The sequence below is a fragment of the Microtus oregoni genome, unplaced genomic scaffold (genome assembly GCF_018167655.1).
Source record: "Microtus oregoni isolate MIOR12 unplaced genomic scaffold, Mior012 000001F_ref0000356, whole genome shotgun sequence".
NCBI classification, from domain to species: Eukaryota; Metazoa; Chordata; class Mammalia; order Rodentia; family Cricetidae; genus Microtus; species Microtus oregoni.
This window is the reverse complement of record NW_024543060.1, coordinates 88,731,467-88,759,226: the sequence shown is the minus strand read 5'-3', so window position 1 is coordinate 88,759,226 and position 27,760 is coordinate 88,731,467. Positions and strand designations below refer to the sequence as shown.

General features: G+C 42.2%; 1 protein-coding gene across 3 annotated transcripts; it reads right to left on the bottom strand.

Moving 5' to 3' along the window:
• Actr6 (actin related protein 6) lies at positions 1-27,547 on the bottom strand. Of its 3 annotated transcripts, XM_041669755.1 has the most exons (11): positions 27,407-27,547; positions 25,766-25,883; positions 18,419-18,487; positions 16,402-16,525; positions 15,259-15,394; positions 15,096-15,152; positions 9,386-9,484; positions 9,223-9,301; positions 4,615-4,786; positions 2,714-2,852; positions 3-216 (listed from the first exon to the last, which is right to left on the bottom strand). In XM_041669755.1, the coding sequence occupies exons 1-11, from the start codon at positions 27,472-27,474 to the stop codon at positions 87-89; spliced, it is 1,191 nt and encodes a 396-aa protein (XP_041525689.1). In that variant the 5' UTR covers positions 27,475-27,547; the 3' UTR covers positions 3-86. The 3 variants fall into 3 exon arrangements, with proteins under 3 accessions (XP_041525694.1, XP_041525689.1, XP_041525698.1); XM_041669760.1 differs by lacking the exon at positions 9,386-9,484 and having other exon boundaries at positions 1-216; XM_041669764.1 differs by lacking the exon at positions 27,407-27,547 and having other exon boundaries at positions 4-216; positions 18,406-18,487; positions 25,766-25,845.
• Between the last annotated feature and the right edge of the window lie 213 nt (positions 27,548-27,760).

Here is a 27,760-nt window from a genome sequence, read left to right as displayed (position 1 = left end):
GAAAAACCAAAAAAAAAAAAAAAAAAAAAAAAAAAAAAAGGAACTTTGAAGTTAAACTTTCCAAGACTTTCATTCAAAAATGTTTCTTAAATATCAAATTTCTCTTCACAGACACTATGTCCATTTTCTTCATAATCTTCTCTTGTAACCACCATATCTTCAAAATCATCATTTTCAGATATCAATTTTCCACCTTCCCAGGAGTAAGTAATAGGGCTGCAATAGAGATCACATAAATAAACATAGTCACCAACTGATGGTTTATAGATCAAATGTTGACTAGACTGCAGGTTCTGCTCGACGTAGCGAATCTCATTTATGGTGTAGACATAAACTCTTCCTCATCAGTACAGACCAGTGGTTGAACATAAACAAAAGCTGGAGAGGAGTAAGCGGAAAAATGTTCTAACTTTGGCCCAAAACCAAAGCCAGGATGTGTTAACCTAATGATTCTCACAGCAAGCCATGGACACTATGGGTCAGTCCCACTTTGGAGGTAGGAACAGGAGGCTCCAAGGCTACCCTGCCCCTGAGCTGTACTGTGGACCTAGCAACCTTCTCAGCGCCACTTTCAGGCTGTACTGCTGCTGCTATAAACACTGCTGGCAATCACACGGAACAGACAGGAGGTAAGATCTAGTAGAACACTCCATTTGGCTCTGCTGTCTCCAGCCACCAGTGCTTTGTGCTGACTCAACTCTACTTCTCCTCTTCCCCAGCTGAGATCAGAGGAGGTAAAGAGAAATGTCTCACCTACCGCATTTGCAACCTTTTATTAATGGATTATTTATGTCTGTATATTTGTGCCTGCATTTTCCTTCTAAAAGGAAAACCGTACAATCGAACTAAAGAACAAAAGCTATTCTGGTCACTCCCTTGGTCTCAGACGTGTATGTGCAAGATGAAAAACCCAGCGTTAAGAAGTCCATGAGCGCTACTGCTGACCAAAAATTATTCCAGCATCTAACAATTCTTTAACTGTTAACAACAATTACAACTACAAATGGAAGTTTTATAGGTGGTGAATATCTATAATCCCAGCACTTGGGAACATGGACATAATGATCGCCAGTTCAGGGTCTGTTGGGCTACATATCAAGCAACACTAGGTCCCAAAGAACAAAATCAAAGGAAAACAAAAAGCAATATCAATGAGAGCCTTCTATAAACTACTACGGCTTGAAAAAATACTTTGGTGTAAAAAGAAAACCTTTAGATTTAATTAGACTGGGATCTTATTTGTAACTCTGCCATTAACACTAGGCAAGCTTTGAGTTAGCCATACTATGGTGGTACACATTTTAATCCTAGCACCCAGGAGGCAGGAACAGAGGCAGAGTAAAGTCTACGCATTCGAGGCCATCCTGGTCTAAATAGTGAGTCTCAGGCTAGCTGGTGAGATTACCTCAAACAAACAAACAAACGAAGAGCTATTGTTTTGGGCAGTTGATATAGCTGACTTACTAGACAAGTTCGTGCTACCTCAGCCTGAAAACCTGAATTCAATCCCTAAGACATATGTCAAGATAGAAGGAGAAAACCAACTCCATAGAGTTGTCCTTTGACCTCCACACACATGCCTGTAGCACACACACACACACCCCAATAAAATTAAAGACCGTCTTGATTCAGCTAACATAACTGGGCTTTACTCTGGCCACTGCTGTGAACTGACCACATGAATCAGGGACTCACAGGCCTTCTCTCTCCATTGTCCAATGCTAAGCTCTGAGTAAGACGGGATTTGAAACCATTCCCACAGCTCTGTAGTTTTACCTTAACCGCTCATGTTGAAATTATACTATCTGCTCTTTTTCATAAAAAGCATAGTAGACATTAAAAAAGATTTCTCTTAGTTTGTTGTTGTTGTTGTTGTTTTTCTAAGAACAGTCTCACACAGACCAGGCTAGCTTCAAAACTGCTATGTAGATGAGCTTGGCATTGAACTCCTGATTCTTCTGTCTCTAAATTCCCAAAGCTTGGATTACAGGCAAGCACCACCAAACTTGACTTCACAACAATTTTTAATTAAAAAACAACAACAACAACAACAACAAAAATACCCAGTTTAGTTAACAATAAAGGTTCATTGAGAACATTTAGAACTTAAAAAATTCCAAAAGATATGAACCGATATAGCTTATCTTAATAATTCAATTCCAAAAGATATGAACTGATATAGCTTATCCTAATAATTCAATTCTTACACTTCCATTCTGCAGAACTCATCACAAGATGGTACAGCAAAGTTCAATCTAGTAAGAATTCGGCTTCTTCACCTGTAGAAGTCCCAGGAACCAGGACTGACACACGTGGGAAGAGCTCATGTTACTGATCACCTATCACGTGTCAAATGTGGTCGGCACGTTCCATGTCATCTCTTTTAACTCACTTACGACTTAAACTTTCATTTTTGAGAGAAAGAAAACGAGGCTCCCACTGGGGAATAAATCTACACAGAGCCAAGCTGTGAACTCACATCTCCCGCAGGCCACCTCCCCGCAGGCCACCTCCCCGCAGGCCACCTCCCCGCAGGCCACCTCCCCGCAGGCCACCTCCCCGCAGGCCACCTCCCCGCAGGCCACCTCCCCGCAGGCCACCTCCCCGCAGGCCACCTCCCCGCAGGCCACCTCCCCGCAGGCCACCTCCCCGCAGGCCACCTCCCCGCAGGCCACCTCCCCGCAGGCTCTGCTCCTTTACAAAGGGCACTTACTTTTCGGGCAGCACGACAGACACGTCATAGTCTGTTGGCGTCAGACAGCGGACTTCTGAATAAACCCGGTCTCTGAATCCTGGGAAAAGTGAGTTCCCTCCCGTCAAGACGATGTTCTTAAAAAAATGTGGCTGCATTTCTTTAAAGGAGAAAAAGAAGAAAAACAGTGTTAGAAAACGTACTTGTCCCTGGCAAGGCTCAGCTGAGCAGGCAGGCAAGCAGCAATCGGAGTTAGGGCTGGGAAACTACCCTGGCATCCATTGTTAAGATTTAAAATTCTTTGATTGTTTCACTACTGAGATTTTCTTGCTGCTATTGGTGAGACAAAGGCAGGACAGCCTCGTTTCTAGAACACTGGGGTTATGGACATGCACCAGCACACCTTGCTATGCTTCAAGATTTGTGTGTGATAAGGCAATAATTAACACTGGTGGAGACACTCAAGACAGCAAATATGACCTCACAAATCCTTAATACAAAAATTCAGGGTGGGTGAACTACTGACTATGCTGGACCACATTTATCATCCTTCTCTCCTCAAACTGCGGGGGTCGCCTTCCTTGGTATTTTTAACTTGTTAGTTCAAATTTCCTGTTCTCAAACTAAAACCAATTTATCAACTACATAACACTTACTGTTGATGGGGAAAAATACTCAGTCTACAGCCTTTACATAAAGAGCCTAGGTGTGAATGAATTCTAAAGGTATGTGATGGCCGACACCAGGCATCATACAGTGAACCGGTACTAACCTACAGAGCAGTCAGAAGTGGTGGCACATGCCTTTAATCCCAGCATTACTCGGGAGGCAGAAGCAGGCAGATCTCTGAGTTTGAGGCCAGCCTGGTCTAGAAGAGCTAGTTCCAGGACAGCCAGGGCTGTTATATAGAAAAAACCCTGTCTTGAAAAATAAAAAAAAATAAACAAATAAATAAATATAAAAGGAAGGGAGGGCTGGAGAATTTACTGCTCTTGTAAAGAACCTGGGTTCAATTTCCAGAACCCATATCCAGCAGTTTGAAACTGCCTGTAGCTCCAGCTCCAGGGCATCCAAAGCCCTCTCCAGCTTCTGAGAGCACCTGCATGCATGTGGTCCACATAACTCATACAGGCACACATTCTCTCTCTCACACACACAAGCACACACACCTTTAAGGTAGGAAGGTAGGATAGAAAAGAACTCTGCAACCCTGGGACACTAATTACTTATGCTTCAGAAGAGTGCAGAAGTCACCATGAACACTGTACTCCACTCACCTCCACTCTGTCATTCACTCATTCATTCTTCCTGTGTGCGCATACACATGGGGGAGGGGGAAGTGGCAGTCGCGCCACAGAGCAAGAGTAGAGGTCAAAGGACAACTTTATGGTGTTGGTTCTCTCCTTCCACCTTTTCATAACTTCTAGGGAACTAACCCAGGTTCTCAGGCTTGTACACACAGGCTTGGGCCATCTTACCGTCTATATTATTAAAAGTAAGCTTGTATGTTATTCTATAATATTGCAGAATGAATAAGTCATTTTAATTCTGTACAAATTTGAATTAAAACTTTCAGTTGAGCCTTGAAGTGCATGCCTATGATTTTAACATTCAGAAGCTGGAGCAGGGAAGTCGTGATTTCTAGGCCAGTCTGACCTACATAAGAAGGCTGTGCCTCAAAAATAAAAATAAAAAAAAAAACAATCTTTTCTAAAATGAATAGAGCAATTTAATACTTACGGAAGGATGTACTGATGCTTAAATAGACCACAATGACTTTTGCAAAATACAATTTATGACCCAGACCAAATGGGCCAAGAACTACTCAAGTGCATTCCAGGGTCTGGAACTGTCTGCAATCATACAGGAGCCAGTGTTTGCTATGATTTCTCTTCAGCATGTCACTGGAATCATTAACATACCTTCAGGGAGGTTTTGAATCGAATAGACAATAGCTTCTGGGATCCCCATCTCCTGAATGCCGATGTCAGAAGGGTTGAAGAGTATTTCTGGAACAGCAAACCTCTCGTTGGCGAGGCGAAGAATCTGCTCCCCAGATTTATACTTGCCGCTGAGCACCATCTCTTCTCTCGGCTGGAAGCAAAGAAAGACAGAGAGTTAGGGCTGCATTATCGCGCTCACATGACAAATGATAGTTAGGAAGATGTGATACTAGTAGAGGGACTGTGTTCTTCCTGGACAACGGCATGCAAAATAACACATGCCATTCACTGCATTAGACATCTGATATGCATGATTCCACAAACTTCACATAACACTAAGACAGGCATATTGTCGTTTCATTCATGATATAATTAGGCCTACGAAGGTCATGTGACTTATTCACGCTCTATCACACCAGCCCAAAGAACAGCAGAAATTACATTCACAGTGTAACCAGGATAAGAATGGTTCAGTTTGCTAACATTTGGGAACACTCTGCTCATAACATAAATTTTAAACAAAACTTTCCAGATAATTATAGAACATTACTAGGAAAACTATAAAGCTATAAATATAAACCACTTCTAATCCAATTAAATAATTGTTGTAGTAAGAAAAACAGTACCATTCTCCATAGAAGAATGATCATTTGTCTAAGGTGGAATGGGAAATATTCTTTATAAATTTACAAATTAGCTTACAACTAGCATTAAGCCTGGTATGGTGTATACAGCTGTAATCCCAGCACTTGGCAGGCTGAAGCAGGGGTGCTCTGCAAGTCTGAGGCCAGCCTAAGCCACAGTATGAGACCCTGACCCTGTTCAAAGCAAAATGAAACTAAACACACACGTACATGCACGCACGCACGCATGCAGACAGTAGATTCAGCTTATGCATAATTCATTTTGTCGATACTAGACAATACCTGGGACCAGCACGGACTGGAGGACATGAAAGGTGTTTAGTTTATTTAAAGCCCTGACTCACAGAAGAGGATCAGGCTGACTGACCAAACACCTAACCTGGGAAAAGAGCCAGCACTCAGTGTCCCTGCCGAATGTCGGCCCTAGCCATTAATGTGTAATCTGCAAGTACAAGTCTTTTCTGCTCAAGAGTACAATTCCAGAACATTGTTAGACACAGACAGATGAAGAGATTTTTCAAGACCGTGGGATACTGGTCAGCCAAACCCATGACTTACTGAATGGGCCTCGTACATTTATTTCCAGGACCATTAAAGAAACTATCAGTTTGTTTCATATGATTCTGCAGAAAGTGGTAATCATTAATCAGTTTAGGTCTGACAATTCACACCTTAGTAGGCAGCCTCTTTCTGAGAAGAAATAAAATATTTCTGTTCTTTGTCATTGATATTATTGACCTTATCTCTCTGTATGCTATTGTTCCTTCTACCAGCAGTTGGAAATCAGCACTTTTGAGTTTTCCCAAATGGGAACGGCCCCACAGGCTCATAAATGTGAATGTTTTGTCACCCAAGAGTGGCACTCCTGGGAGGCGGAAGTCTGTCACTGGGGATGGGCTTAAGCCAGGCCCAGTGTCTCTCTCTTCCTGTCATCTGCGATCCAGATCTAGAACTTTCAGCTCCTTCTGCAGCACCATGTCTGCCTGTTGCCGCCATGCTTCCCACCAGGACGATAATAGACTGAACCTCTGAACTGTAAGGCAGCGCCAGTTAAATGCTTTCTTTATAAGAGCTGCCGTGGTCGTGGTCTCTTCCCAGCAACAGAACACTGACTAAGAAGCTAAGTATGAAGACCCACAAACACTTCTGTCATTACATACAACGTTTTTCCAATTTCATCAATATTTGTTTTCCTAGCAGGAAACAACAAAATGAAGTACTAAAGAAACTCAAATTTTATAATTAAGCTTACTATAGATATAATAACGTTCACATAAACGACTAAATATGTGTGGAGGATAAATTTTAACATTAATCAATGAAGAGTAAACCATTCTTTTTATACATATACTTATTGTAATAGCTAGTCTAGCAAGAGCCCAGTTCAACCAACTTTATATTCTCATCTGATAAAGTGTATATTACATATGAAAATTACTAACAGTTAGTTTGGGGGGCTAGGAAGCCCTGAGTGTGTAAAAAGTGGATGAATCTCTGAGTGAGTGTGTTCTGTGGACCTGACGCAACCACATCAAGAACCAATGCCTCAACACATGAGTTGGAAAGGCAAAGCCTCCCCCATAAGGGTCACGGCTGGAAAGGCAAAACTTCCTCTGATCCAAGCAGGAGTGTTTCCTAACGACTGACCACTGTGTGCAAAAACCAGCAACTTCCCAGCGGGAGACAACTGTATCAGATGCCTCCAGCTGAGACTCCGTCTCCTCCAGCCCTGCTGTAATAAACACGCTGAGGCTCCAGACTGCTGTGGCAGTTGGTGCCACTCCATCAGAGTGTACACAGCCCACCTGACCCAGCTGGATTTCTGCACCTTCTCCACTCCCTTGCCAACCCACTCAGGACCAGGCGCCAAGCCACAGAGTCACAGCGAGTTAAAGAAGCTCTAACTAGACTCTGTTCTCAAGGTCACAGGTCAGCAGAACCTGCAAACAATCTTACACCACTCCCCAATACCCCGCAAAGAGAAGGAGTAAATACTGTTCGACCGTGAGAGCAACTCAACAAGGCAGGCCCACCAAGCAGGTGCTGGTCAGGAAGAAACTGGCAGAGCTTAGTCCCTCACAGCGCAGGAGAACAGGTCTTAGAAAAACTCCTAGTTGACCAACCCCAAGGACGAAGAAGAGAAAACATACAGATGTTAATATTTATTTACTTTTTAAATTATGTGTATTGGTGTGTCAGGGGAATACGCACAGGGATGCAGGTGTTAAAGGAGGCCAGGGGCCTCAGATTCGCTGAAGCTGGAGTTAGAGGTAGCTGTGAGCCAGCTGGCATGGGTGCTAGAATCGAACTCAGGTCCTCTGGAAGAGCAGTACATGCTTTTAACCACTGAGCGGTCTCACCAGCCCCCACCATACACATACATTTTTAATCTCTCCTGACTCTGTGATCTGTCAGGCTGGGAGGAACTAGACACCACTGTGACCTTATGCAGGCCCCACCTCTGTGGAAACAGACAACTTTACCGCTCTATCTTACATTCTCCACAGCATCGTGTTAATCTTAGGATTGTGACCATAATCAGACAGAAACATGTGTAGATAGATGATCAAGTGTCTGAGACAGCTCCACAGTCTACACGTTTAGGGCAATTTTCCTCTGTGAATTTCAATCTATATTTGACCTCTGTAGTACGGAAAAAATTTCAGGCCTGCTAAGTACAAACACTAACATAAAATAAATGCCCATTAAGTAGGTTGATGCAATTTACAAGTAAGTTATCATTCCTTTTTAAACAGGATGCTCATCGCTCACCTGTCTTATGAAACCACGTAAACATAACTGGGTTAGCGTTGTGGTCTACTTAGACTGAAGGTGTGCGAATCTTCCTACAGACTGCGTCTCACTGAACACTACATGCTCATCATGCAGTCCTACTTCACTTTCATTACTATTTATTACAACAATATATTAAAAATGATCTTACCTATAGCCGATTCTGAGGCTCTGCAGTTCCCTGCTACTCTAAATGGATACTGTCACATCTTACACTTCTCAGCAGAAAATGTTAACTTCCCAAGAGTCCTTTACAAGCTGTTAACTAGAAGGTCAGCCTTCAGTCAAACACAGAGCCGCCTTTTCCTGGAAATGGCCTTGACATTCAAGATGAACTGGAAGGTGCGGTGGAGTTCGCCTGCCCTTCACTACACTCTGATTCTACAGGAACCGCCACGCGTCAGTTCAGTCTTGGATTAGCCACACTCATTTTCACAACAGAAAAAGAACCAATTTCTAACTGGATTGAAACTATTTTTCCTGTTGTTGTTTTGTATTTCAGGACAGGGTTTCTCTGTGCAGTCCTGAGCTAGCTTTGTAGACCAGGATCTCTAACTCAGAGATCTGCCTGCCTCTACCTCCCGAGTGCAGGGACTAAAGGTGTGTGCCATCACCAACGGGCTTAAAATAATTCTTTAAACAAATTGTTTCATATAATGTAGACAATGACCTGTTTATCTCTAAGACTTATCATGTATGCTATCATCTGACTTTCTTTTCCTAGAGAAACTCATTAATTAAATCTATCCACGTGTGCCTAAAGAAAAGGCTAAAAAAGGACCGCATTAAAGAAGGTTGTCACCGTAAGACCCTGTCCATTCAGCTAAATGTGAAATGCTTTGCAAATCGGGTTGATGCTGTCACTTGAGGAGATATTATGCAAAATTTTGTTTTAATTACCTTACAGGGGCTGGAGAGATAACTCAGCAGTTAAAGAGACTGGCTGCTCTTCTAGAGGACCCAGGTTCAATTCCCAGCACCTATCCACACAGGGGCTCACAACTATCCATAACTCCAATTCCAGGAGATCTGACTACCTCTTCTGGTTTCTGTGGGCACTGCACATGTATGCTTCCCAGACATACATGTGAACAAAATACCCACATACACTAAATAAAAATATGAAACAAAAAAGAAATTTAAAAATTACCTTACAAAAGCCCTTTTTAATTGTACTGAAGTCAGGCAAAACATAGTCAATCATTACTGTATTATCTTCTCCTTTTAACCTGAAAAACAAAATATTTATCAAAATTAATTGCTCACACCACCTGAAGACTAGCTTCCCGCATAAGAGATTACATTATACATACTTGGCGATATCCATGTCTCTGTAAAAATCCTGAGACACATAGCACACGTCTTCTTTCACTTGATTAATCACATGGGTTTCATCCATGACATGCAGCTGCCTAACAGACAAAACACAGACGATGCGAGGGCTGGCAAGGGCTTCAACACACTAGCCTCATGAGATGGGTTCAATCCCTGGGACCTACGGCTGGAAGGAGAGAATCAACTCCCCCAAGCTGTCCTCTGACCTTCATGCAGGCATGCTCGTGCATATTTACCACCCATCCCCCCAAACAAAAGTAAGTGCAGTTCGTAATAAAGCTAGAAATGAGAAGCAATTGAATATAACCTTAAAGCACCATTTAAGTTCCCTTTAAAGATTTATTTTTATTTTATGCGTATGTGTACTTGGCTTGCATGTATGTCTGTAAACTTGTGTGCAATATCCAGAAGAGTACTGGAACTAGAGTTATGAACAGTGGTTAGCCTACAGGTGGGTGCTAGCAACCAAACCAGGGTCCTTTGGGAGAGCAGCCAGTGCTCTTTACCACTGAGCCATCCCTCCAGTACCTAAGTCATTTTTCTAGGGCTGGAAAACACACACACAAACACACAGACAAAACAATCCAGAATTAATATAGAAATGGTTTTTAGGAAGCATTAAATACTACATTTCTAAGTGTGTGTGTGTAGGTGTCCAAACAGTCTTACAATGTTGTCTGGGTTGGCACCTGTCTTAGGGTTTCTATCGCTGCAACGAAAACTCCATGGCTGAAGAGCAAGGTGGGGAGGACAGGGTTTACTCGGCTTACACTGGCTTACACTTAAGCATTGCTGTTGTCATCACTGAAGGAAGTCGGGACAGGAACTCAAACAGGGCATGATCCTGGAGACAGGAGCTGATGCAGAGGCCATGGAGGGAGCTGCTTACTGGCTTGTTCCCACTGGCTTGATCAGTCACCTTTCTTATAGAAGCCAGGACCACCAACCCAGGGGCGGCACCACCCACCATGGGCTAGGCCTTCCCCCATTGATCACTAGATAAGGAGATATCTTACAGCTCATCTTACTAAGGCATTTTCTTAACTGAGGATCCTTCCTCTGATGACGCTAGCTTGTGTCCAGCCTGTACAGTACAGGACAGAACTATGTAGCCCAGGCTGGCTCTGAGCTCATGGAAATCCTCCTAGGTCAGACTTTTAAGTCTGGGCCACCATGCTCAGGTTGGAATATTAAATTCTTGAATGTGTAAACCAAATCTTAACCTGACAGAACGTCCTCACTTTATCATATTTCATCTGTACGTTGTTCTGTAGAGGACAAGTGTTAGTTCAGCTGCAGAGACAGAAACTCAGGAAGGGTGTCAGGTGGTCTTGCTGACCAGAGTGAACTTCGGACTCTCACCATAGCGCCTTCTCTAACACTGTCTTTTCTGATCACCAAGTATTATGTGTCAGCACGCAGTACATAGAACACAGGCCATCTGATGAGTAAAATCAAAGACAATGCAGAAAATGGGATTGTTTTTAATGAGGTCCCTTCCTTCGAATATTTGTCTTTGCACACAGACTTTATTATACGCTATACGACTATTGATGTGGGATTCCCACCTGTAAGTTTTCTTCTTACTGGTTGATAAATAAAGCTGTTTTGGCGGGAAATCTAAACAGAGATATATAGAGAGAGTAGGTAGAGTCAATAAAACACCATGTAGTCACCGAAGGAGAAAGATGCCATTACACTACCAGTAAACCACAGCCTGTGGCAATATATGGATTTACAGAAATGGGCTAATTTAAGATGTAAGACCTAGCTAAAAATACCCCTGAGCCACTGGCCAAAGAGTGTTGTAATTAACATAGTTTTTGTGTGATTATTTGGGTCTGGGCGGCCTGGAAATGAATGCACAGTATCCATTTACAGTCTATTTTATGTTTTCATTTAAATATTATCCCAGGAAAATTTTCCTATGCTATTATTTCTTTTTGTTTGTGTGTTTGCAGACAGGGTCTCACTGTGTACCCCTGGCTGTCCTAGAACTCACTGTGTAGACCAGGCTGGCTTGAGCTCAGAGATCTACCCGTCCCTGCCTCTGCCTCCTGAGTGCATGCACCTCCATGCCCAGTTACATTGCCCTGTGCCACTGGCCCATCGCTGTAGAGCCAGGCCACCGGAGCCAACTTCTGGGAACTGAAGTCAGAAGGAACCTCCCCAATGAAATCGATTATCTTGCATACTAACTACACTAACTCAAAGCTGACCAACACAATGCCCTGCATTTGCTTCTAAGATTTATGGCTAGCTCAGTCCTTTGCATTTCTAAAGCTTTTGACTATATATGAGATTTAAAGCTTTCCTATACTTAAAAGCCATCAAAATCTCTCCTGAGGGCTATTGCAATGGCTCGGTGAGCAAACAGATACCTGCTGGGCAAACACCACAACCTGAGATCAACTGGAGATCACACATAACAACAGGAGAGATAGGACTCCACAAAGCTGTCCCGACACCACACACACACACACACACACACACACACACACACACACACGCACGCACGAACGCACGCACATAAATTAATCTATTACCCTGAGAGTGGTTCCCACACAGGAGGTGGAGTACAGACAATGGATGTGGAGGTGCTGCTGGGCAGGGGAAGTGATTTCTAATGCTCTAGGACACCAGGACGACTATAGTCCAAAATACTTCCGTTTTTCAAAACGGTCAATAAAGATTTTAAAAATTCCCAACCCCCCTCCAAAAAAAATTCCCAACCCAGTGAGACAATGTCTGTGGTGATATTCTAATTATCCTGATCTGATCCATACATTCTACACATAATTATATACATAGAGATAAATAATGATATATGTCATCTACATGTATTAAAATAATACATTGTGCCTACTATTTTATATGTATTTAGCTAACATATATAGCTTTAAAACGTCATTTAAATTTGTTTTTATTTGTTTATTATGTGTGTGCAAGCAGACACACACAGGTGTGCCATGGCATAGGTGTCAGAGGCCAACTCTGTGAAGTCGGTTTTCTCCCCTCATCATCAGGTCTTGGGGATCAAACTCAGGTTATCTAAGGTTTGCAGGCAAGCATCCTTACCACCCGAGTTAACCTTTCTTGTCAGCCCAAAATGTATTTCAGAAGAACCTACCCTATCCTTCTGCTTCAGCTGCTTCCTGAAGTAGTCACAGATGTGGTCATGTCTATGTTTTACTGTATTGCACTCACGATTTGCAAACTTTACTGTACACTTCTACCCAATTACTTTAAGTTGTTCATGGGAAAATATATACTTTGCATACTGTTGCTTTTGCTTTAAATATTTTCCTCTGTGTGTATAGTTTAAAGTCTTTTGTGGAGTGTAGGGTTAAGACAGCCCCTTGAGGGGGCGGGGTTTGCCTCGGGCGAATGCCTACAGATAAATGGGTTGAGGGGATGGGGAGATATTGTATGGAGTTAGGGGTATATACAAAAAAAAAATAAAAAGGGGGGGATTAACTGGTTTGATGGGATGATTGGTATTTGTGACTTACTGTTTTTAGAAAATTATATTGGTACTGTTTCTTGTATATTGATATATTGAATATTGAATATGAGTGTTCCTACCTCTATTTTTGTATAAGAGTATGCTTATATTGTATGGATACATCTATCATATCACAATGTACATTTCTACCTCTGGTACTATTTATGTAATAACATTGTTTACATTTGATATGTAATGACATTGTTTACAGGTGAAGATCATTGTCTTCATATATTGCACAGTTGTTTATTCTCTTAGTTTTCAAAATTAGATAGGTATTGAGAATTATATGTTTGTCATATTTATTGTTAGGTTAATCAGGTCTTTTAGATACATAGAGATTATTTTTAGTATAGATAGTATAATCTTCAGCCTCTTTGAAGAGCTGTAGAAAATGGCCTTTAATCTAACCTAGAATTCTGTGCCTACGAGACACAATTACTCCTGGCAACACCACTCTACTCCCGAGAGAACGTTGAGCACCAAAGACACTCCACTGGGAGCTTGTCTTCTTGGCAGAACTGGCCTTTGGGTTAAGAAAAACCCATACCTCAACTACTGACTAAGATATGAAACAGGATTGTCTTATCTTGCCAAGACAGGGTAGGATAATTCTAAGAAAGTTCCTTGCATTTGATAATGGTATGTCAGTTATGTTAGGCCTTAGCCAAAGTTGGTTGACTCAACATTGCAAACGAGACTTTGGATGATTGCCCAGGTAGTCAGTTGTCTCTGTCATTTGTTGCACATTTTGGATATCTCTCATTTCTTAAGTAATATTTATTCCCTTCTCGGATCTTTGATGGAGTTGAAGATTATTTAATAGTAGTTACTCTCTACATTATTTAGACTCCTTGAGATAGAATGCCTAGCAAAACTTTTGTTCTCAATATTGTTTGTTATATTTATCATTTGTTATTATTGTTTATAGTTATATTTGGTTTAGCTCTGTCTTATTTAGACAAAAGGGGGAGATGTAGGGTTAAGACAGCCCCTTGAGGGGGCGGGGTTTGCCTCGGGCGAATACCTACAGATAAATGGGCGCGCGCGGGAGGCGGCTCCGGCCCTTTCCTTCCTACCTCCTGTGAGTTTATCATTAAAATGTAAATATTCTTTAGTATCTGCATTGCATTTATTTACGCGGATACAGTGGAGGATGTAGTTCCGATAGCATCTCACTACGTACCCCAAGGATAGCCAATGAACTCACTTTTGAAATAAGAGCGGCGGGCTGGGCTGCGTCCCGCCACCCGGCTAGCTTTACCCGAAATAGTTAAATAATTACACAGAAACTGTATTCTTTTAAACACCGCTTGGCCCATTTTTATCTAGCCTCTTCTAGGCTAGCTCTCGCACCTGGACTAGCCCATTTCTAATAATCTGCTGTAGCCCATGAGCTGGCTTACCAGGAATGATCTTAACCTGCGTCTGTCTGGAGTGTGAGAATCATGGCGACTCTTTGACTCAGCTTCTTTCTCCCAGCCTTCTGTTCTGTTTACTCCGCCTACCTATGTTTTAACCTATGAGGGCCAGCCAAGCAGTTTCTTTATTTTTTAACCAATGAAATCAACAGATTGATATGACACTCCCCCATCACTCACTATGTTGCCCAGACTAATACTGAACTCTTGATCTGCTGGCCAGGCCAAGTGCTGGGATTATAGGTATGTGCCCAGTGCCTGTCCCTGTTTCCCTACACCCTCACTTGTCTTAACCTTTTTCTCCTTTTCCATTTGCTTTTTCTCACGGCTAGAGAAGGGAATTAAATATCACAGCACTCTGAAATCAAGCCCAGCTGACCTGATCCAATAGTACATAGTAGTTACATAATCCTAATATTATGAAGGCTGTTCACGAGTTTTGAACTTTTAGACTTACACTTTAAGAAAGGGGAGACAGGCTTAACCACAGCACAAGTAACATGCTATAAACTCGGTAGTTAAGAAAAGTTATAAAGCCAGACAGTGGTGGTGCGCACCTTTAATCCTTGCATTCCGGAGGCAGAGGTAGGTGAATCTTTGTGAGTTCGAGGCTAGCCTGATCTACAGATTGAGTTCAGGACAGTCAGGGCTACATAGAGAAATCCTATCTTAAAAATCCAAAATATAAAAAGGAAAAGAAAAGCCAACCTCTAGCTGGGCGTGTGGTACCGCATCCTCCCCAAGTTCAAAGTCAGTGATTACCTGTAGGATATGATCTCTTTTAGATGGTTCGTTAAGAGTTTTCCGCCCACATTTATCCTATAAAAGGAGAGAATTCAACTTTGGTTCAGTCATCACACACTTCATCCTAAGACATGAAACTGACACAGGATGAGAAATGAGATAAAAACCACACACAGCTCACCGAATAATTGCTTCCTTTTTCTTTTTACTTCTGCAGTAGGGGACGATGTGTGTGAAGGAGTAGCCACTGTCCACGATGATGCAGCACAGCTCAGAAGGATTGTCGCGGAAGTATCTGTGTGCACTCAGGGCGCCGGCTGGGCAAAGGGTGATGGGGGGAAAGTGAACACACAAAAATACACTATGACTTTAAACTAATAAGGAAAAGCAGTAAACTAAGGCAAACACAAACGACAAAAACTGCCTTTATGCCAAGAGTGGCGGCGCGCGACGTTAATCCTAGCACACGGGCAGTGGAGTTCCAGGGCAGCAAGGGCTACATAGAGTGACCCTCTCTCCAAACAAACACACGACAACAGAACCACATGAACAGTAACAAAAAAGCCTTTAATTTTTAAGAAAATTGTAAACTCCTAACAGTATTTATAACTCTCTCTTTTCTAGGACTGACTGACCGACTAGTGTATTTATGTTTTCTGAGGCAGGGTTTCTCTGTGTAGCCCTGGCTGTCCTGGAACTCGCTGCATAGAGCCGCCTGCCTCTGTGTCCCCAGTGCTGGGATCAAAGGTGTGTGCCACCACCACCCGGTTTAGATTTTATCTTCAATTACATGTATGTGTCTGTGTGTGAATGTGTTTGAGTACCGGTGCCTGCAGAGCCCAAAGCACTGGAGTTACGAGTGGGTCCTCTGTAAGAGCATGGGCACTCTTAACCACTGAGCCTTCTCTGGTCCCTTTACAACTGTCTTCAGATCTCAATGTTGAAACTTTTAAAACTCACACTTACACAGTAAACAGGAAAAGAACACGACCTTTTATTCTGTCACTCTGGCCTTCTTTTGGAAGGTGAACGAGCTAGAATCTAACTCTATAGTTTTCAGAGACCTGGAACTCACTACTTAGACACTTTTTTCTTCATGGCAGACTGTTACTCAATTGCTTAGGCAAACTGTAAATTCTCAATCCTGCTAGAATTACAGACCTGTGCCAATGAGGCCAAACTAAAGTTCTATGCTTAAAATAAAAATTCTAGGTTTTATTTCCTTCAGAGCTAAAAACTACACTTATTACTCAGGATCTTAAGTTTCTTTGCCCCATTCATAACCATACTCTGAGTGAAATTTCAATAAAACTTTGTAACTTACCATTCACTCTTAACACTGCTTGGAACTGATATTCTTCAAATAGAATTTCATTCATTGACTCTTGAATTGAAGTGAAGTTAAAATATGGTTCTGTTATAATAATATTAGTATCTAAGAAATCAACCTATGGAAGAAAAAAATCCAAGTTTTATAATCTATATTGATAATCATCAAATTTGTTTCATATGTGTGTATGTATGTGTGTGAGTATAAAATAAACAAAATTATCTAATCCTCGTATTACTAATACTGACAGTAATCCTCATTTAATACATGAACTGAGTCACAGAAAAAAATATGTTACCCAGATTCATATGGCCACTTGGGGCCATAGCTAATATTTGAACTCGGAGAGTCTAGTCACAATCTTACCTTAATAAGATAAAAACATAGGCTTGCCAAAGTGTCAAACTTTTAGAGACAAAAATAAGGGCAGCTGCAACCCAATTAGTGCAGCCATTGTTACTTCGTTATTCACAGAAAAGAAAAAAAAGGCAAGAAGTTTCCAGAGACCTCTCTAGAGAAAGGTCTGCAGAAAACTCAGCAGGATTCATGGCTGTGTCTGGTCTCTTCTCCTTTCCCTTTCCATACTGGCAATTCCAAGTTCAGGATCTGGGCCCAGGGCACCCTCCCCAGGGACGCCCTTCTCATGACTATGCTCTGACTGTGTCTACAAGCTTAGCCAGGGCTCCTTGGTCTTCAGTGCGAGCCTGAGTGAAGGAGACGGTGGTGCAGCTTCCTGGAACCTAGGCATCTCAGCTGGATTTTCCCTTGGGCTTTCTGTCCTTTCAACACCACAGTCTCGAGGTAGATTAAAACTTGAGCATCCTCTCAGCCGGGCTACAGTTACACTATAGTTGTTAAAAACCATATATAATCAGGGCTGAAGGAATGGCTCCGTAGTTCAGAGCACTGGGTGCTCCTCCAGAGAGCACGGGTTCGAATCCCAGCCAGGGGATCTGACATCCTCTTTAACTTCTATGGGTAGTATATGCCTGTGGTGCACAGACACAAATGCAGGTAAAACACCCATACACACAAAGTAAATTCTCCGCATCTCGGCTCACAACCATCTGTAACTCTAGCTCCAAAAGATCTTCCATGGCTTCTGTGGGCACCTACACACACGGGGCATACGCTCACACAGATAGACACAAACACACACACACACAAGTAAATAATAATACAAATCTTTTTTTAAAAAAAAAACCATAAAATTCTTATAACTGCCATCTATTCAGATGTGTAGGCAAACATATCTTTTTTTAAAAAAATATTTATTTATTTATTATGTATACAATATTCTGTCTGTGTGTATGTCTGCAGGCCAGAAGATGACACCAGACCTCATTACACATGGTTGTAAGCCACCATGTGGTTGCCGGGAATTGAACTCAGGACCTTTGGAAGAGCAGGCAGTGCTCTTAACCACTGAGCCATCTCTCCAGCCCCAGGCAAACATATCTTTTGGTTAAACAGAAAGGATATGTATAGGTCTGCATATGTATGTATATGCATGTATGTGTCTAATATAGTCAAAGGCTAAGGAAGTAGCTGAGAGAGGGAGGAATCAATCACCTAGCACACAAAAACATCACAGTTTGACTCCCTAGCTGCAGAAAAGGAGAGTAGAAACAGGAAATAAAAATTTACTATTGAGCTTCACACAGATTATCTGCCTTGCACTTAAGTCTTCAACCTGGAGGCTGTAGTTATTCGCATTCTCTAACTATTCAGAGACCACACTAGGGGTGGTGGTGCATGCCTTTACCACCGGCAGGGCACTCCGAAGGAAGAGTTTGAGGCGAGTCAGTTCTGCTCAGTCCAACCAGGGACACACAGTAAGACCCGGCCTCCAAGTTAAATAAATAGGTAAGATTCAGGAAAACCTACATCTGAGTGCCTTAAATGCATGTAAGTCTTAAATGTTCACATAAAACTTTATAAATGTAAATCTGATTCTTCATTTGAATTAAGATGCAGAAATAGAATTTTAATACATACTCTAACTTGTTACCTGATACATTTCTTTTCCAAAAAGATAATCCCAAACTTGTCGCTGGACATCCCAATTCACCAAGTAGCCCTAAAATTAAGACAGAACAAAACATAAAAAGCCCTTTAATAATCAAGACTATTTTAATAATTTTTAAGCGTAAGGTTAAGGGCGATAAAGGAGCTGGACTCACAAGCCTGGGGACCTGTGTTCTATCCAGAACTGACAGGATGAAAGAGGAGAATTGACCCTAGAAGGCCGTCCTTAGACGGCCACCCCCAAGTCCTGGGATGACATTGGGACAATGTAACGTCTGCTCATCTCACACCCTCGCACAGGACGACGTGACGTCTGCTCATCTCACACCCTCCCACGGGACGACGTGACGTCTGCTCATCTCACACCCTCCCACGGGACGACGTGACGTCTGCTCATCTCACACCCTCCCACGGGACGACGTGACGTCTGCTCATCTCACACCCTCCCACGGGACGACGTGACGTCTGCTCATCTCACACCCTCCCACGGGACGGCGTGACGTCTGCTCATCTCACCCACGCCCCATGGAACGACGTGACGTCTGCTCATCTCACACACTTCCACGGGACGACGTGACGTCTGCTCATCTCACACCCTCACACAGGACGGCGTGACGTCTGCTCATACCACACCCTCGCACAGGACGGCGTGACGTCTGCTCATACCACACCCTCACACAGGACGGCGTGAGGTCTGCTCATCTCACCCACGCCCCATGGAACGGCGTGACGTCTGCTCATCTCACACACTTCCACGGGACGTCGTGACATCTGTTCATCTCCCACACCCCCACAGGATAGCATGACGTCCTGTTATCCCACACCCTCCCACTGGACGGCGTGAGGTCCTGTTATCTCACATCCCCACACAAACTTAAAAAACAAAACAAGGAAACCTGAACCAGTTTTAACAGACCCCTTAGATAGCATCGATAGGAGGAGATGGGCAGGCATCAAGGAAAGAATTCACCCAATAATCTGAAAATCAGCATGAAAACACCAGAATCCAATGATCTTACAACAGAAGGTCTCCAACACCCTAACACAGAAGAAGTGGAAAAAATTGACTTTTTGAAAGCAGTAGAGTCCCTTAAACAACATGTGAAAAATGCCCTTATAGAAATGGATGAGAAGTATAACCAAAAATTTGAAGAAATGAGTAAATATGTACATAATACCCTGGGAAACCAAGAAAGAACGATCAAACAGGTAATGGAAACAGTTCAAGAATTGAAAACTGAAATGGAAGCAAGGAAGAAAACACAAACTGAGGACCAGCTGGATATGGAAAATCTAGGTCAACGAGCACAGCCTACAGAAACAAGCATAATCAATAGAATACAAGAAATAGAAGAAAGAATCTCAGATTCTGAGGACACCATAGAGAAAATAAACACTCTGATCAAAGAAAACTGCAAAGCCAACAAATTCTTATCACAAAACATTCAGGAATTATGGGACACAATAAAAAGACCAAATATAAGAATAATAGGAATAGAAGAAGGAGAAGAGTCACAGCTCAAAGGCCCAGAAAATATTTTGAACAAAATTATGGAAGAAAACTTTCCCAACTTAAAGAAAGATATTCCTTTGAATATTCAAGAAGCATACAGAACACCAAACAGACTGGATCAAAGGAAAACATCCCCTCGCCATATAATAATCAAAACACAAAATATACAGGTTAAAGAAAGAATACTAAGAGCTGCAAAGGAAAAAGGCCAAGTAACTTATAAAGGTAAACCGATCAGACTTACACCTGATTTCTCTATGGAAACAATGAAAGCCAGAAGGTCCTGGATAGAAGTACTGCAGAAGCTAAGAGACCATGGATGCAAGCCCAGACTACTATACCCAGCCAAGCTTTCGTTCACTATAAATGGAGAAACCAAGACATTCCAGGATAAGAACAAATTTAAGCAATACGTAGCCACGAATCCAGCCCTACAGAAAGTAATAGAAGGAAAACCGCAACCCAAGGAATCCAACATTGCCAACACTGCCTACAATAACTCAGGCATCTAGCGACCCTTCACTAGCACAAATCAAAGAAGGGAGACACACAAATTCTACTTCCAAAAACAACAAGAATATCCGGCATGAACAACCACTGGTCATTAATATCACTTAATATTAATGGTCTCAACTCACCTATAAAAAGGCACAGGCTAAGAGATTGGATACGAAAACAGGATCCAACATTCTGCTGTTTGCAAGAAACACATCTCAACCACAAAGACAGGCATCTACTCAGAGTAAAGGGTTGGGAAAAGGTCTTTCAAGCAAATGGTCCTAAGAAAAAAGCAGGTGTGGCCATATTAATTTCTAACAAAACTGACTTCAAACTAAAATCAATCAGAAGAGATCGAGATGGACACTTTATACTCATAACAGGAACAATTTGTCAGGATGATGTCTCAATCCTGAATATTTATGCCCCTAATATAAAAGCACCCATGTATGTAAAAGAAATATTACTAAAACTCAAGGCAGATATCAAACCACACACACTAGTAGTAGGAGACTTCAATACACCTCTCTCAGCAATGGACAGGTCAATCAGACAGAAACCTAATAGAGAAGTAAGAGAACTACTGGAGGTAATGAAGCAAATGGACTTAACAGACATCTATAGAACATTCCACCCAAATAGGAAAGAATATACCTTCTTCTCTGCAGCCCATGGAACCTTCTCGAAAATTGACCACATACTCGGAAACAAAGGAAACCTCCACAGATACAAAAAAATATCAGTGTCCACCTGCGTCTTATCAGATCACCACGGATTAAAGTTAGAATTTAACAACAATCCTACCTCCAGAAAGCCGACAAACTCATGGAAACTGAACAGTCAACTACTGAACCACACCTGGGTTAAGGAAGAAATCAAGAAGGAAATTAAAGTCTTCCTGGAATTCAATGAAAATAGAGAAACAACATATTCAAACCTATGGGACATTATGAAAGCAGTGCTAAGAGGAAAGTTCATAGCACTAAGTGCCCACTTAAAGAAAACTGAGAAAGCATACATCAGAGACTTAACAGCACACCTGAAAGCTTTAGAAAAAAAAGAAGCAGACACGCCCAGGAGGAGCAGAAGACTGGAAATAATCAAACTGAGGGCGGAAATCAACAAAATAGAAACGCAGAAAACAGTCCAAAGAATCAATGAAACAAAAAGTTGGTTCTTGGAGAAAATCAACAAGATCGACAAACCCCTATCCAAACTAATTAAACGACAGAGAGAGAACACGCAAATAAATAAGATCAGAAATGAAAAGGGGGACATAACCACAGACACAGAGGAAATTCAGAGACTCATTAGATCTTACTACAAAAGCCTGTATGCCGCAAAACTAGAAAATGCAAAAGAAATGGACATGTTTTTAGATAAGTGCCACATACCAAAGCTAAACCAAAACCAGGTGAACGATCTAAACAGACCTGTTAGCCGCGAAGAACTAGAAACCGTTATCAAAAATCTACCTTCCAAAAAAAGCCCAGGACCAGATGGTTTCAATGCAGAATTCTACCAGAACTTCCAAGAAGAGCTAATACCTATACTCCTTAATGTATTTCACAATATAGAAACAGAAGAGTCATTGCCAAATTCCTTTTATGAAGCTACAGTTACCCTGATACCAAAACCACACAAAGACCCAACCAAGAAAGAAAATTACAGGCCTATCTCACTCATGAATATCGACGCAAAAATTCTCAATAAAATACTGGCAAACCGAATCCAAGAACACATTAGAAAAATTATCCATTATGATCAAGTAGGCTTCATCCCAGAGATGCAGGGCTGGTTCAACATACGAAAATCTATCAATGTAATCCAGCATATAAATCAACTGAAAGAAAAAAACCATATGATCATTTCATTAGATGCTGAAAAAGCATTTGACAAAATTCAACACCCCTTTATGATAAAAGTCTTGGAGAGATTAGGGATACAAGGGTCATACCTAAATATAATAAAAGCTATATACAGCAAGCCGTCAGCTAACATTAAATTAAATGGAGAAAAACTCAAAGCCATCCCACTAAAATCAGGAACACGACAAGGATGTCCACTCTCTCCATACCTCTTCAATATAGTGCTTGAAGTTCTAGCAATAGCAATAAGACAACATAAAGGGATCAAGGGGATTCGTATCGGAAAAGAAGAAGTTAAGCTCTCGTTATTTGCAGATGATATGATAGTATACATAAGCAACCCCAAAAACTCTACCAAAGAACTCCTACAGCTGATAAACACCTTTAGTAATGTGGCAGGATACAAGATCAACTCCCAAAAATCAGTTGCCTTCCTATACACTAAGGATAAGGAAACAGAGAGGGAAATTAGAGAAGCATCACCTTTCACGATAGCCACAAATAGCATAAAATATCTTGGGGTAACTCTGACCAAGGATGTGAAAGATCTACTTGACAAGAACTTTAAGTCTTTGAAGAAAGAAATTGAAGAGGACACCAGAAAATGGAAAGATCTTCCTTGCTCCTGGATTGGGAGGATCAACATAGTAAAAATGGCAATTCTACCAAAAGCAATCTATAGATTCAATGCAATCCCCATCAAGATCCCATCAAAATTCTTCACAGATCTGGAGAAGACAATAATCAACTTTATATGGAAAAACAAAAAACCCAGGATAGCCAAAACAATCTTATACAACAAAGGAGCGTCTGGAGGCATTACCATCCCTGACTTCAAACTCTACTACAGAGCTACAGTATTGAAAACAGCTTGGTATTGGCATAAAAACAGAGAAGTAGACCAATGGAATCGAATAGTAGACCCTGACATTAACCCACAAACCTATGAACACCTGATTTTTGATAAAGGAGCTAAAAGTATACAATGGAAAAAAGAGAGCATCTTCAACAAATTGTGCTGGCAAAACTGGATGTCAACCTGTAGAAGAATGAAAATAGATCCATATCTATCACCATGCACAAAACTCAAGTCCAAATGGATTAAAGACCTCAATATCAGTCTGAACACACTAAACCTGATAGAAGAGAAAGTGGGAAGTACTCTACAACACATGGGCACAGGAGACCACTTCTTACATACAACCCCAGCAGCACAGACATTAAGGACCTCATTGAATAAATGGGACCTCCTGAGACTGAGAAGCTTCTGTAAAGCAAAGGACACTGTCGCTAAGACAAAAAGGCAACCCACTAACTGGGAGAAGATCTTCACCAACCCCGCAACTGACAAAGGTCTGATCTCCAAAATATATAAAGAACTCAAGAAACTAGACTGTAAAAGGCTAACCAACCCAATTATAAAATGGGGCATTGAGCTGAACAGAGAATTCTCAACAGAAGAACTTCAAATGGCCAAAAGACACTTAAGGTCATGCTCAACTTCCTTAGCGATCAGGGAAATGCAAATCAAGACAACTTTAAGATACCATCTTACACCTGTCAGAATGGCGAAAATCAAAAACACCAATGATAGCCTTTGCTGGAGAGGTTGTGGAGAAAGGGGTACACTCATCCATTGCTGGTGGGAATGCAAACTTGTGCAACCACTTTGGAAAGCAGTGTGGCGGTTTCTCAGGAAATTTGGGATCAACTTACCCCTGGACCCCGCAATACCACTCTTGGGAATATACCCAAGAGAGGCCTTATCATACAACAAAAGTATATGCTCTACTATGTTCATAGCAGCATTGTTTGTCATAGCCAGAACCTGGAAACAACCTAGATGCCCTTCAATGGAAGAATGGATGAAGAAAGTATGGAATATATACATATTAGAGTATTATTCAGCAGTAAGAAACAAGAACTTCTTGAATTTTGCATACAAATGGATGGAAATAGAAAACACTATCCTGAGTGAGGTAAGCCAGACACAAAAAGAGGAGCATGGGATGTACTCACTCATATTTGGTTTCTAGCCATAAACCAAGGACATTGAGCCTATAATTAGTGATCCTAGAGAAGCTAAATAAGGAGAACCCAAAGAAAAACATATAGGCATCCTCCTGAATATTAACCTTCAGCAAGCGATGAAAGGAGACAGAGACAGAGACCCACATTGGAGCACAGGACTGAATTCTCAAGGTCCAAATCAGGAGCAGAAGGAGAGAGAGCACGAGAGGACCATGAGGGGTGCACCCACACACTGAGACAATGGGGATGTTCTACTGGGAACTCACCAAGACCAGCTGGCCTGGGTCTGGAAAAGCCTGGGATAAAACCGGACTCTCTGAACATAACGGACAATGAGGACTACTGAGAACTCAAGAACAATGGCACTGGGTTTCTGATCCTACTGCACGTACTGGCTTTGTGGGAGCCTAGGCAGTTTGGATGCTCACCTTACTAGACCTGGATAAAGGTGGGGGGTTCCTTGGACTTCCCACAGGACAGGGAACCCTGATTGCTTTTCGGGCTGAGGGGGGGGGACTTAATTAGGGGAGGGGGAGGGAAATGGGAGGCGGTGGCTGGGAAGAGACAGAAATCTTTAATAAATAAATAAATTAAAAAAAAAAACAAAACAATCAACATGTTCTAAATCCCTGGGCTCTAGCTGTGAATGGCCACCTTCTGTGCTGTACAACCGTCAATCAGTTATAGAGGTGGTGTTCTCCTTGTTAAACATTCAAAAGCTTACAATGAACAACAACTAAGATGTCAATGGGTCAAACAGCACACCAATACATAAGGCATGCATGCCACCTGTTTTAATACAAATAAAATGTAATACAAATAAAAAGTATTACAAAGAGTAACTAAATCATGGTTATTTTTTACTAAAACAATTTCATTCCAATTTGTCATTTTAGGCCGGGCGGTGGTGGCGCACGCCTTTAATCCCAGCACTCGGGAGGCAGAGGCAGGCGGATCTCTGTGAGTTCGAGACCAGCCTGGTCTACAGAGCTAGTTCCAGGACAGGCTCCAAAACCACAGAGAAACCCTGTCTCGAAAAACCAAAAAAAAAAAAAAAAACAAAAACCAATTTGTCATTTTAGTTCAAACTGGAAAAAAAAAGTATGTAGAGATCTAAAAATATTTTCACTTGTACCCTATAGCTCCAGCCCCAGGGGCATCTGACACCTCTGACCGCTGTCAGCAACTGTCTCACCTGCGCTTACACACACATGTATAAAAATAGCAAGTCTGATACCCAGACCTGCAGTGGCTCACACACTTTTTCTCCTCGCATCCTAGTGGAGAGACGGGAGGGAACAGGAGCATCCCTCGGGACTGCACAATGGGAGAAATGAGACCTGTTTCAACTCTGACCCTGTCCCCCCACCACACACAATTATAGGTTTATAATATCAGAAATAAAACATAAATGTGTTACCTTTTGGAAAGGAAGAATGTAAAAGAGTCCTGAAGGGTCTTTTATTTCATCAATCTGGTTGGCAGTAAACGTTTTAAGACGCGCTGTTTTTGATCGGAACTGGCAATTGGGAATGACCCTAGGTGCAAAGAAATAAGAATCATCTTCCAAATATTCAGATCCTAAAAAGCAGCTGTACTCAGTGAACACCTGTGTGCTAAGACTGCTTTATTCATAAACTAGTGTTTCTCATTGTCTCCGAGGAACTAAAACAATACTTTTAGGTTGTCGTGTTTACAATGCTGGGGTCCAACAGACTCTCTGCTTTCTCAGGGATCTTAAAGAACCCTTGGGGGCAGGTGTGGTTCTGCTATTGCATTAAAAACAAAAAACAAAACAAAAAATAATCCCTTTCTATGTATATGCTATTGGCATGCATCTGTTTGTTTACGTGTCTGGGTAGTTTTTCTGGATGTGAGATCTCCTAGGGCTGGAGATACAGGTAACGGTTAGCTTCCATGTAGGTGCTGGGAAGTAAACTTAGAAGAGCAGAAAGGGCTCTTAACCATTAGGCCATCTCTCTAGCCCCAGGTACCTGGTTCTCACTTAAGGAAAAAAAATTTACGTAGCAGAAGTCTTATTTTAATAAATGTCTTTCAATAGCACTTAAGTTGTAAGAATTCAGTAAAACAGGCTGGGCTAAGTAATATAGTGCCTATTCAAAATACAAGGGTTCAACACCTAGTGTTAAAAAAAAAAAATCAGAGGCTGGAGAGATGGCTCAGAGGTTAAGAGCATTGCCTGCTCTTCCAAAGGTCCTGAGTTCAATTCCCAGCAACCACATGGTGGCTCACAACCATCTGATATGCGCCCTGCAGGCATACACACAGACAGAATATTGTATACATAATAAATAAATAAATATTTTTTTAAAAAATTCAGTCAAATGCCCACTTAGGCCTGAAGCGATAGCCCTCATCAGTAATCCTAGCACTCAGAAGATGGAGGCAGGAGGATCTGAAGTTTAAGGTCATCCTGGATTACACTTAGTGCTACGAGGCTCTGGGGGTGTGGCTCTTCTTACCCGTGCAAGGTCCTGGTTTGAGCTCAAGCACTGAGAAAGGTGTATTACTAATTCAAACATACATTTTATGAAGCACATCTTAAGATATGCCACTTTAGCGTTCCTGGTTTTACCAACCAAGCCATTCAAGTAGGTTGGCTGCCCAACGTCTTCAAACTCCCTGGATTCTAATGTTAGTTTTACAATCTTAGCCGTTGGTGGGCACTGAACCTTTTGGGGGATGCGATAAATCCCCGTAACTGGCGTTTCTCCAAAAGGCGAGCATGCCCCCCAAACGTTGCCCACTATTTCTGAAATCTCATAAACTCTCTCTTTGGTTCCCTCGGTCCATCTCGAGAAACCTATTTCCTGTTGCCAAAGGAAATATACATGCCACTTCCGGAGCCCCGCAGCCCCTAACGAAAACCACTTTCGGTTAGGAGCATCAAACCCACCCAGCCAGCTCCAAACCGAGCCGCATCCCTCGACTCGGGCTGGCGCCGCGCGAGGGCGTCTGCGGACCGCTCAAGTCGGAAAGCACAGTCTGTGGAGGCCACAAGGCGTACGCGTCCTGTCCCTCGGGGACGACCAACACTTACGACACACTGTCATGGCTGTAGCCGATTTTGGCGTTGTAGGCTCCGTTATCCAGCACTAAGGTCGTCATTTCTGCACCAGCCGCCCCACAGCCGAGCGGCTCGAAGCCCCTCGGGCCGCCTCTGCTCAGGTTCCTTCCGGAACTCTATGATCTTTATGGGGGCGGAGCCGTAGCGTCAGCTTCCGGTTACTGTGGCAACGGACGACGCCGGAAGTCAGGCAGTGGGGACGGCCTTTCCCGTCCGCGAGCGTCCAGTTTTTAAAACCCGGTCTTTTAGGTAGCAGCGACCAGAACTTTTTCACCCGTTTCTCATGTTTCTTTACGGCGAACACTGGCGAATGAAAGCTTTTTGTAA

Bases quoted from the DNA above. Each gene is read 5' to 3' on its own strand.
- Actr6 (XM_041669755.1), bottom strand. From the start codon at position 27,474: ATGACGACCTTAGTGCTGGATAACGGAGCCTACAACGCCAAAATCGGC. The intron at 15,395-16,401 runs GTAAGTTACAAA...CCCTTTGCCCAG, and splicing joins AGCAGTGTTAAGAGTGAATG to CCGGCGCCCTGAGTGCACAC. The intron at 9,302-9,385 runs GTATGTATAATG...TTTGTTTTTCAG, and splicing joins AGAGACATGGATATCGCCAA to GTTAAAAGGAGAAGATAATA.